Source organism: Dipodomys ordii, unplaced genomic scaffold (assembly GCF_000151885.1).
Source record: "Dipodomys ordii isolate 6190 unplaced genomic scaffold, Dord_2.0 Scaffold32, whole genome shotgun sequence".
NCBI lineage: Eukaryota > Metazoa > Chordata > Mammalia > Rodentia > Heteromyidae > Dipodomys > Dipodomys ordii.
Window position 1 is genome coordinate 16,276,674 of NW_012267248.1, and position 11,759 is coordinate 16,288,432.

General features: G+C 40.9%; 1 protein-coding gene across 4 annotated transcripts in view; it reads left to right on the top strand.

The window, feature by feature from the left end:
• The first annotated feature begins 1,934 nt into the window (after nucleotides 1-1,934).
• Nucleotides 1,935-11,759, top strand: part of Casp8ap2 (caspase 8 associated protein 2) — a 31,512-nt gene continuing 21,687 nt past the window's right edge. For 2 of the 4 annotated variants that reach the window (XM_013016700.1, XM_013016702.1), the window contains exons 1-3: nucleotides 1,943-2,141; nucleotides 7,868-7,949; nucleotides 10,626-10,694. In XM_013016700.1, coding sequence (XP_012872154.1) covers nucleotides 7,895-7,949; nucleotides 10,626-10,694 — 124 coding nt within the window. In that variant the 5' untranslated portion in view covers nucleotides 1,943-2,141; nucleotides 7,868-7,894. Of the gene's footprint in view, nucleotides 2,142-7,867; nucleotides 7,950-10,625; nucleotides 10,695-11,759 lie in introns of those variants that run through there. The other 2 variants (XM_013016701.1, XM_013016703.1) reach the window with 2 other exon arrangements.

An 11,759-nucleotide genomic window follows, 5' to 3' on the forward strand; every position in this document is an offset into this window, starting at 1 on the left:
TTGCTGTGGTCCATGGAGAGGGCTGGACAAGGTAGCAAGGAGTTGCAAGGAGTTGCTGTATCAGCTACCACAGCCTTAAAACAAAGTTGGTGTCTCTTTGGACTTTAAAAATGTTCCTATGCAAAAATGTTCCGATGCAGCTTATTTTATTTTTGTTTAATCAAATGAACAACAGGGGTTTTCCATGGGAAAAATATTAAAATATATACACGATTAAAATATACACATCTGAAATATCTTGAAGAAATTCCTTGGTGTAATTAACTTACACCAAAAGTAATACATAGCAAGAAAGCAAAGTAGACTCTGATGGTGGGGGGAGGGAAGCAGGTAGTCTGTAGTAGTACTTCACAACAGTTTGCTAAGAAGCAAAGAGAATAGTAACAGGAAAGCGTTGGGGAAGATACAGACCATAAGAACATGTTCTTTACTTCTCAATAATGGATTCAAACCAATACATTAAATCATTCATGAAGTCAGAGTCCTCATGGTTTAATCATCTCTGGATATACCTCTGGATATACCTCCACAAATATAACCAGAGGTGTGCCTTGCTGTTTTTCAAAAATATTCTTGATTTTGATCAAGTAGACAAAACCACCAAAAGTGACATCAATTAAGATGTATTATACTCATAAACTGACATGTCAAAACTCCTCTGTAGAACTACTTAATTTTAAAAATTAAAAAATGACTACATTCTACTTGTCAATTTGATACCCAAACACAACTTCTTAAACTATAACATTTTGTCCCAGCTCTGCCCTCCAAAAGATCATGTCCATTTTATAATGCAAAATGCATTTAGCCCATCTCTAAGAGTTCCCAAAGTCTTAACAGCCCTAATGTTCAAAAATCCCAGTCTAAAGTCTCTTCTGAGACTCAGGGAAAATTCTTAGCTGGATTTTTTTTTCCAGTCCTGGGCTCAAACTCAGGGCCTAGTCACTGTCCCTGAGTTTCTTTTGCTCAAAGCTAGCACTCTACCACTTGAGCCACAGCACCATATCTGGCTTTTTCTGTTCAGGTGGCACTGAGGAATTAAACCTAGGGCTTCACGCATACCAGGCAAGCACTGTAACACTAAGCCACATTCCCACCCCTCCGAGACTCTTGAATAGCTAGGATTAGAGGACTGATCCCTTGCACCCAGTTGGAAGAGGATCTTAAGGTCGAGGTCAGCCTGAATTACATAGCAAGCCCCTTTCATACACACCAAAAAAGTGTGTGGAGGGGAGGCAAATTAGGATGACTAAAATGCACACACGCAGAAGCAAGTGGGGATGAAGGTCAGGGGATTGCTAAATATGTAGCCACCGGGTGTCGATTCATGTCAATACCAAAGTTAGGAGCGGAGCTCGGGAAGCTAGATCTACTAGCAGGTGTTACCGGGCAATTCGGTACGGAAATCTCTCACAAACTCTCCTGTCTCCCATCTCACCAAAAGTCTCTCTTTCCTTGCCTAATCTAAGTTCCCAACACCCTGCGCTGAGCAGGTCTGCCTGCCATCCAGGAGAGCATCGCGGGGGCAGGGAACAAGGCCGGTGGGCCAGCGTCCAGCACTAGTCGAGAACGCAGCTAACATCCGATAGAACCCGTGGACTACGGGCCTCCAGGGCCCAAGCCTTCGGAGAACTCAGTTTCCCTTTCTTTAAAGAACTTCCCCCCAGGGCCCGCCCCTTCCGTGGTGAAGTCCTGCCCCGTCGCCGCCCCGACCTCCCGACGCCCCACCCTTTTCCTTTAAGATAGACAGAAGAGAACAGAGTTTGGCGCCAACTGTGTGGGTTTTTTTCCTCCTTCCAAAGGCGGGAACTTGTTGTGTGCGCCGGGACGTGCTTTGCGTCTCAGATGATTGGTCGCGGGCCCTCCGTCCCGCCTAGTCGCTCGGATTCCGTCCTGCGATTGGTGGAAATGCCAGAGAGACCTCAGTGACCAGAAAGGAACCCGGGCTGTCCGGGTCTGGAGAGGGCGGGTAAGTTCCTGTGGGGACCCACGTCGCGCGAGGCTCCGAGTGAAGACTCTGCATGCTGCAGTAGTGTCCTGAGCGGAGGTCGGCGGCGATCACAAGGCCAGACTCGGAGGAAATCTTCTGGAACCGCCGAGTCCGTGGGGCAAGGGCCGCGCCTGACCTCTGGGGGCCGCAGGTAGCCCCTTTCCCTCCACCCTTGGGTGCTGCTCCTTGGTCCGTCCTCCTCCGTGCCCTTCCGTCTCAGGGTGGCCCCTCGCGAGGGTCTGGTGGGGGCCGGGAGCGAACGCATGGGGAAATTGCCCTTTTTTTAACCATTCGTCCCACCCCTCCCCCCCAGCCCAGGTTTTGCCTCGGTCTATGCCTGAACGCCTGGGGGGGACATCCACGGAGAGGTGGCAGAGTGGCAGCGGATGCTAGCTGATCCTGAAGCTGTTCAGCCCGCAGAAGTGGTTTATCTTGGTCTCTACAGCACCTAGAACTAAGATGTGATGTGGAATACACAGAATGTAGGGATTTGTGCTTGAGGATCAGGTTGACTTTGACTTTCCTGCCCCCTTCCTAGGTCTTTCCTGCCCTCCTCAGATCCAGCACCCACAACCTTTTGGCTTCTTAAAGCCCTCCAGCCTCTCCCTCACCCGAAGCCATCCAAAAAATTGTTGACCTGAAAGAGTTTCTCTCATCTGCCTCCCTACCTACCTCGAAATATTTTTTTTTCCTAGCATTCCCTGTCATTTTACAACAGGCCTGAGGTTTAATCCTAGCCTCCTTCACTCACCAGCAGTTTGCCTTGGGCTAATTTCTGATTTTTTTTTTTTTTTTCCGGTCATGGGGCCTGAACTCTGGGCCTGGGCGCTGTTCCTCAGCTCCTTGGCTCAAGGCTAGTGCTCTACCGCTTGAGCTGCAGCACCACTTCCGGTTTTCTGTGGTTAATTGGTGATGAGTCTCACGGACTTTCCTGCTGCCCTGGCTGGCTTCGAACCGCTTAGATCTCAGCCTCCTGAGTATCTAGGATTACAGGCGTGAGCCACCGGTTCCTGGCGGAGATTTCTTAATAGGCTGTTTCAGTTTCCTCATCTGTGAAATGGCAGAAAGAACAACATGGATGCAGAGCGCCAGTGGCTCAAGTCTGTAATCCTAACTACTAAGGAGGTTGAGAGCTGAGGCCTTTTGTGTCTCCTTGAATTAAGATTTTCCATATTTTTTCCGGAGTTAAATTTCTGAAGTGAATACCTAACATGATATTCCGTTCTTAAAAAGTCATTTTGCCCCCAACCCCTACAGGACAAAGTCCAACTACCTTAATCACATGTATATCTTCTTTCTAAAACTTCCTATTTTACCTGGCCTTCACACATAATAATCTGTTGCTGTTTATTCCTGGACTTGCTTGTGAACTCATAGGTCAAGAAACAGAGGAACAGATCTGGGGATACTGTGGAAAGTATATTTGCAAACTAGAGCCCAATTCAGTTGGACTTTGGGATTTGGGGAACTTCAAAATAGTGAATAATGAATGAGGTGAGAAAGGTATGTTACCAGTGTAAATCCAAAAGATAAAGAATTTTGAAAGATAATGGAAATACAATTTATGGAAGAGTATTGGAAAGGTTTTGTGCATGAAGTGATTATGAGCGTGATTACTGTAGAATAATTCATCTGTTACTTGTGTATAGCATGCATTTGGAGTAGAATATAATTAGGTAGCAATGTGGGAACCCAAAGTGCCTTAAAATGGTAAGAATGAGGGAGTTTGCAGAGGTAGTGTTATTTGCTATTGGGGAATGTTAGTGCTACTCTAAGTATAGTTGTCAGGTGAACAGATAAAGAAAAAATTGTGGGTTTTTTGGATTTAGTGGGTTGTACTTACAGAAATGTATTATCTTTGGCATCTTTTGTTGCTTTATATTTTAATATGTGTATGCATGCATTTGCATGCCCTGGGGATGGAATCCAGAATCACTTGCTATGTGAGTGCTCCACCACTGAGCTACATCCTCAGCCCAGTGTTGCAAAACATTAATATCCAGGGAAAAATACTAGATGGACAAATATAATTTCTGCACTATATTGACATCATTCCTTATTTCTGAATACATTAGCTGATTTGTGCTCATAATGTGCTGTGGTAATAGAATCTTGTATTGTGTGTTTGATGAGAGTTGCTGTGTGGAGTGGTTACAAAAGTAGTGGTAGACATTTCTGGAAAGACCAAGTTCTATACTAAGAATACTTGGTTGTTTTGGTTAGTTTTTGATGTTATTTTGTTTTTGTGTATTTGGGGCCTGGGGTTTGAACTCAGACCCTGGGTGCTGTCCCTGAGCTTTTTATGTTCAAGGTTAGTGTTCTACCACCAAGCTCCACTTGGTGGATAATTGGAGGTCTGAGTCTCAAGTCCTTTACTGTCCGGGCTGGCTTTGAACTGCAGCCTTCAGATCTTAGCCTCCTGAGTAGTTAGGATTACAGGGTTGAGCCACTGGCACCCAGCTTTGATTTGTTTTTGTTTGTTTTTAAACTTGAGTGAAACACAGGCTAGATATAACAAGATTAGTTTAGGCTTTCATGAGGAAAATTATAAGACAAAGATTTTATTAGTATGAAAACTCAGGAGACTTTTATAATAATCATACCCTGAAATGGGAATAATGGCTGAGTGGAAAGGAAACATTAATTTTGAGAGAGATTTAAAAATAAAATCACTAAGAGTATGTGACTACTTGAAAGTAGACGTGCGGGAAATGTGCTTAAAATGTGTAGTACCCCTGGTTCAATCCCTAGCACCAAAAAGGAAAGAAAATGGTGTGGGGATAAAGGTATCAAAGATAGCAGAAGCTAGCTTTTAAGAAAATTGAGATAAAAGAGATGATTGTTTATACAGCTGGTTCCTAGTTTATAAATTTTGGATTTTATAATAGTGCGAAAACAGAATTTTCATCGTGAAGTGCCAGCATGACTCTTGTTCCTGGATGGCAGAGGCAAGCCACAACCCTGGTCAGCCGTTTGATCATGAGGCGACAACAGATGTTCCTTCTACAGGCTACGCTAGGATGTTCAGTAGGCTAGGTGTAGTAAGTGTATTTTTCCACTTAGGATATTTTAACTCCCAATGATTTATGGAGATGTAACTCCATGGTGAGTCCAGGAGCAATTGTTACCTCCCATATCTAGGCATTTATCCTAATTTCCTTCTTCCATTCTTCCATTGCATGTAAACAGTCTTTGCATTCTCTCTTTCATATCTTCTTGTATTTCTTTCTAATTCATCCAAAACATTAATCTTCTTATTTCATCTTTCTTTTTCTCTTTATTTTCATTTATTTATATTGATGTTTCTAATTTTTAAAACTTTTAGTGTTCTTATCTTTTTGAAAGATCTAAGCCCATTCTTTGAACTGGCATTTAGTGTCTTGTGTCTGCCCAAAAAATTTGACAGTCTTACTTTCCAGTCCTGTTCTATCTGAGGTTCATTGTATCCAAGCTGTTGGATTTACTTGCTCCATGTACCTTAATCAAGCTCTCCTAGTTTTGCTAAAGGTACCCTCTTTTGGAATCCCTACAAACTTTCCAGATATTCCCTTCTCTGCTGATATCGAAGTCCTGCCAACAGTGTGTATACATTCATTCTCCACATCTGTGCCCACATTCGTGGTCAAATAGTGGCTACAAAGGGGCACAAGAGTGTATAGGGCGCTGGTAATGACCTGTTTTAAGTGTGGGTTAACTTGATGTGCTAGTCTATGGCCATATGTATGAAAATTTGTCTATCAGGGAATCTCATTAGGGACTTGATACCTAGGTTTTTGGGGAGAGTTGGTCACACAGGCTTTCGTTGCCTAGCACTTTAACGATTTTTTAGACAACTAGAAGGAAAGCATAAACCATACTGTTTGTGTCAACAGTTCAGGTATGGTTAGCCACGTGTGTGTGTGTGTGTGTGTGTGTGTGTGCAAGCAAGTCCTAGAACTTGAACTCAGAGCCTGGGTACTTTTCCTGAGCTGCTTTCTAGCACTTGAGCCAGAGTTTTACTTCTGACTATTTTTGGATAGTTTTGGAGAGTCTCATGGAATTAAAAAAAAAAAAAAAGACAAGACAAAGATTTTGGACTTTCTGACTGGCTTCAAACTTTGATCCTTCCATATTAGCCTCCTGAGTAGCTAGCATTATACTGTGAGCCACCAGCCCACAACAGTTGGTATTGATTGGATAAGTCTACATTCCCTCCTAGACAAAAGTGTTTAGACTGGCTTAACCAGTGCTTTCATTAGGTGCTATAACTAAAGAGCTTTGTTTTGCTTTGTAGTTCTTTTATTTTTTATTGAAATTAAACATTTTGTAACTCTTAAAAGCTATTTATATATTTTGCTGTTCCTGAGGCTTGAACTCAGGGCTGGGCACTGTCTTTGAACTATTATGCTCAAGGCCAGCACTCGGCCACTTGAGTGACGCTTTATTTCTGGGTTTTGGTGGTTAACTGGTGGTAAGAGTCTCACAGACTTTCCTTCCTCAACTGGCTTTCAAACCTTGATCCTCAGATCTCAGCTTCCTGAGTAGCTAGGATTACAGGCATCAGCCACCAGAGGCAGGCCTTTTTTTGTTAAATTTAATTTAATTTAATTTTTTGGTAGTACTGGGATGTACCCTTGAGCCTTGTGTTTACTAGACACTTGCTCTACTCCTTGAGCCAGGTCCTCAGATTATTTTTTGTTTTATTTATTTAATTAATTAATTTTTGTATATGTGTTTTTTGTGTGTTGTTGTTGTTGTATGTTTGGTTGTTTTGATTGTACTGGGGTTGGACTCAGAACTTAAGCTTACTAGGCAGGTATGCTATCACTGGAGCCATTTATCCAGGCTTTTTTGCTTTAGGCTTTCTCTTTTTCCCCAGGTAGAATCTTATACTTTGGTTTGGGGCTGTGCTTAGACTAAGAATCTTCTACATATGGCCTTCCATGTAGTTGAGATCACAAATGTATACCCAGCTTAATTTTTGAGATGGGATCCTGCTAGTTTTTTGCCCTGGCTTACCTGGAACTACTATCCCTCTGATGTCTGTCACTTGAGTAACTGGAATTTATAGACATGAGCTACCTCACCCAGTCTCTTTTGTTCTTTCTTTTTTCTGTGGTGGTACTGGTGATTGAACTCATGGCCTCTCACTTGCATGACAGGCACTCTGCCACTTGAGGCATGCCTCCAGCATGCCCTCCTCCCCCCCCCCCCCCGCCCACCGTTTGCATTGGTAATATTCAAGGTAAGGTCTTGTTTTATACCTGGGCCAGCCTGGGCTGCAGTCTACCTACTTGTGCTTCCCTGTATTGTTGGGAATGACAGGTACTCATTCCTGTACCCAGCCATTGGTTGAGATGGAGGGAACTTTTATTTCTAGGCTGGCTTTGAACCTAGGATTATAAACATGAGCCACTGTTAATATCTTTTGAGGTAGTACATTGTTTTTTGTCTCCAGGCTGGGCTGGATCATGATCCTATTTATTAGATGACAGGCATGTACTACCATCCCCAGCTTTTTTCTGTTGACTTGGAGTCTCACAAACATTTTTGGGGTGGGCTGCTCTAGAACTTGATCCTTTTGATACCTAGCCATTGGTTAAGATGAGATGTTGTAAACTTTCTGCCTGTGTTTGCCTTCAATCAGGATCCTCCTACTCTTAGCCTTACCCAGTACCTGGGATTACACACATGAGCCACTGGCACCCAGCAGGATTTTCATTTTACTGTTTTTGACTTTTGCCCCCAAAAATATTAGGCTTTTTTTTTTAATTTCACAAGTGTGCTGTGTAGAGTGAAATTGAGTAATGTTATTATCGTGTTCAAATTTGAGAATTGTTTTTGACTTGAAGCTAGGTTTATTCTAACTGTGAAAAATGCTTGTATTTAACATCTTAGATGGCATCTGTCAAAAGGAAATAGATCATGGCAGCAGATGATGACAATGGTGATGGAGCCAATTTATTTGACGTCCTTTCCGGTAAGAGCTACTCTTCAACTGTCTTTCTAAATTCACACTTTCTTTTTTATTGTTGAGAATTGAACTCATAGTACATTTGAACCTAGGGCCTTGGACATGTGCTCTACCATTGTACAAGTGAGGCTCAAGTCTCACTTTCTGCTTATTCTCAGGAGAAACTGTTTATTATTAACACTTTATCCCAACACTTAAATGAGTTAATACAGCAAAATGCCTGGAACGTGGAGTACTTAGTAAATATAAACTTTCTTTTGTTTCACTTTGCTGAGCCTGAATATCCACACGAAATTTACATATGCCTGGCAAGCCCAGTACTGCAGAGCTACATCCCTACCCTCTTGGTGGTGGTGGTGGTGGTGGTGGTGGTAAATCTTACGAGGCCTGGAATTCCTAGGCTCAGTCTCCTGAGTAGTTGGGACTGCAAGCACACACCACTGTGCTGGGTTAACTTTCCTCTTACGTGCTTTCAAGTCTCTAATGTGGTAAGTAATTTTACCAATAGGAATGGGTTTTGAACTTAGGACCTCATAGTTGCTAGGCTGATGCTCTACTACTTGCCATACCTCCAGTCCTGCATTTTGCTGGTTATTTTGTGGATGAACTTTTCTGCCCAGCTTACCTCAAGTTGCCAGCCTCTTGATCTTAGCCCCTTAAGTAACTGGAATTATAGATGTGAGCCACCAGCATCCAGCTGTAATTGTAATAACATCTATTGAAATATTTAGAAATGGATAATTGTTACTCTTGAAGTTCATGTTTCTAGTAAATGCAATTATGCTTGTTGATTGTTGCTTAGGGGGAAAAAATGAATGTCACAATGGGTGACTTGTTTGAAAAGGAGGAAACCAGAACTAGGTATAGGGGTATATATATTCCAGCGCTCAGGAAGTGAGACGTGATGATCATGAGTTTGAGGCAGAGATACACAGGAGACACTATCTAAGAAACGAGACCAAACCAAATGAAACCACCCACAAAAACCAAGACCGCGTAATAAAACAAGCTCAGGAAATAGTTGTTTTTGTTTTTGTTTTGTCTTTTTTGTTTGTTTGTTTTTGTCTTGCAGCTTAAACTCAGGAGCTGGTCACTGTCCCTGAGCCTTTTTGCTCAAGGCTAGCATTCTGCAGGTGGTTAATTGGAGATAGGTGTCTTACAGACATTTCTGCCAGGCTGGCATCCAACTGTAATCCTCAGATCTCAGCACTGTAATCCTCAGATCTCAGCCTTCTGAGTAGCTAGGATTACAGGCATGAGCCATAACACCTAGCAGGAAATAGATGTATTTTTTTCCTTTGTTCAGTATTGGGGATTGATCCCAAGCCTTACGTATGATTGGAAAATAATTTGTCACTGGGCTATATCCCCAGCCGTACATAGAGATATTTACATAATATACAGAAGGTAAATCTTCCAAGTATTGATATAACACATATTATTTAGTTATTTTATCTTAATTACAGTTATTAAACTTTTTAAAAGACATTTATTGGCTAGAATTATGATTACTATTTTATTGAGTGAAAGCAATGGTTTAAAACAGGTTTAATACAGTTCAAATTTTATTTAAAATGTGTTTAAAAAATTATTAGAGATATGGTTCAACTGGTAGAGTGCCAGCCTTGAATAGAAAAGCCAAATGAGAACATGAGGCCCTGAGTTCAAGCCCTAGTATCGAAGTGGGGAAAGAGGAAGAATATTTGTAGATACGGAATTTGTAGATATGGCTCATCATATCCACCGTGGGTGGGTGACTGATATACCTTTTTTTTCTTTTACTATGCTTCTATGTAGTTCTGTGATTTTTCCACCCCATGGTGTTTTTTCCTTGAAACAATTTAAGCCAGCAGAAAATTTGAAAATATAATGAACATCTTTCTTTTTTTAAATCTAGATTCATAAACAGTAAAATTTTATCACGTTTTATTAAATTTTAAAGGGTACTTCATTATTAATCTCATTTCCTAGACACAGTGTTTTCATTGCTATGTATTACTCTCAAGTCATGTCTACATGTATGTGTTTTGCTTTATTTATTTTCAGAGTTTTTTTGGTGATGCTGGAAATTGAACCCAGGATCTTGTATTTCTTGACAAGACACTAGTCTATGTCATAGCCTATTCATTTTTTAAAGAATGGCAGCCCTAGCATACATTCTACTTTTGAGTATGCTTTTTAATTTTATTTTAATTTCTATGTGAGCATTTTGACTGTAACTTTTTGCATTATTTTTTGTAGTCATTGCTATCTTTTAACGAAGAACTCATATAGTACTATCTTCTTCCAAGTATTATCTTCCCTCTCCTCTTTCTCTCTCTCTCTTTTTTCCTTTGGCAGTTCAGGGAATTAAACCCTGGGCTTCTCAGATTTCCCTTTAGTTTGTACCTGCTTTGCATTGCTCTAGCCCTTCAGATAGCTTTTAATAATTAGTTTAGAATTTATGGTTGCTATTTGATGTTTAGGCTGGTACAAAAAAATTGGTTATTACTGTATTTGTAATTCAATCTAAAGCTAAAGTAGTCAAATTAAAAGTCTCTGTGCCAAAATCTTACAGCTTATAAGTATGTAGAAAACTTTGTCTCTTTTTTTGGAGTGTAAGTATTAACTATTTTCCTGGTCCTTTAGGAATCGAAAAACCTCCATAAAGTTAGTTTTAACTAGTCTTTACTGTTCTTGCAGCTTCTCCTCTGAAAAATAATGATGAAGGCTCCTTGGACATATATGCTGGGCTGGACAGTGCTATTTCTGGTATGTAAATTCCATAGGATAGTCTCATTTTATCTTGCCATTTTGTCATGTTTGTGTAATTTCTGTCAATTCCTGGCAATTTCAGAACTTCTAAATAATTGCATATTCTTTGAATTAATTATACTCAGGTAATTCAGGGATAGTGTTCTACCACTTTGAGCCACAGCTCCTGGTCTGGTTTCCAGGTGGATAATTGGAGATAGAGAGTCTCACAGACTTTCCTGCCCTGGCTAGCTTTGAACTGTGGTCCTCATTTCAGCCTCCTGAGTAGCTACAGATCTAGGTGTGAGCCACCAGCACTGGGCTTCTTTCTGTTATTTTTATCTGGGGACGGTCCCCATGGTTCTCAGATCTCAACCTCCTGAGTAGCTAGGATTACAAGCATGAGCTACCAGCGCTTTATCCTGAGTATTTTTATTACGATATACTAGTTGATCAAAGAGATTTTATTGCGCCATTTCTACACATACATATAATGTACTTTAATTATATTTAATTACTCCTATTACTTTTTCTTTATCCTCCATCTACCCTCTCCACCTTTCCCCCTCGGGTAATTATTTTCTTGCCTAAAGCTTGACTATGACAGATTAGCACACAGGTTTGTTATTCATTCAGGTCTCAGGTTTAATTAGATCTTTTTATTTTTAATTTTTAAAATTATCTTTAGTTGTACAAAAGGGTTTCAATTCAATATGTCAATTTATGAGTTTAACACATCTTGATTAATATTACCCCTTCCATCATTCTTTCTTTCTCCCAACTCTACCCATTCTCTCGTTACCTGGTTTCATTTTCTCATAAATACATTAAACATTATACCTATATTCACCCATCCTTTTTCTCTCCAATTATATGCCTTCCTTCCCTTTGATCTCCCCCTCCCAACAGCACATGGAAAAAATATTTTATACCATTCAAATATAGCTGGTGCTGCTGTCTCTACACACTTTACTACTCATTCAGTTACAGATTAAATTATGTTAGAACATTTAAAAATTCCTGTTACTGGGGCTGGGAAGTTGGCTCAGTGGTAGAGCGCTTGCCTTGCATGCCTGAGGCCCT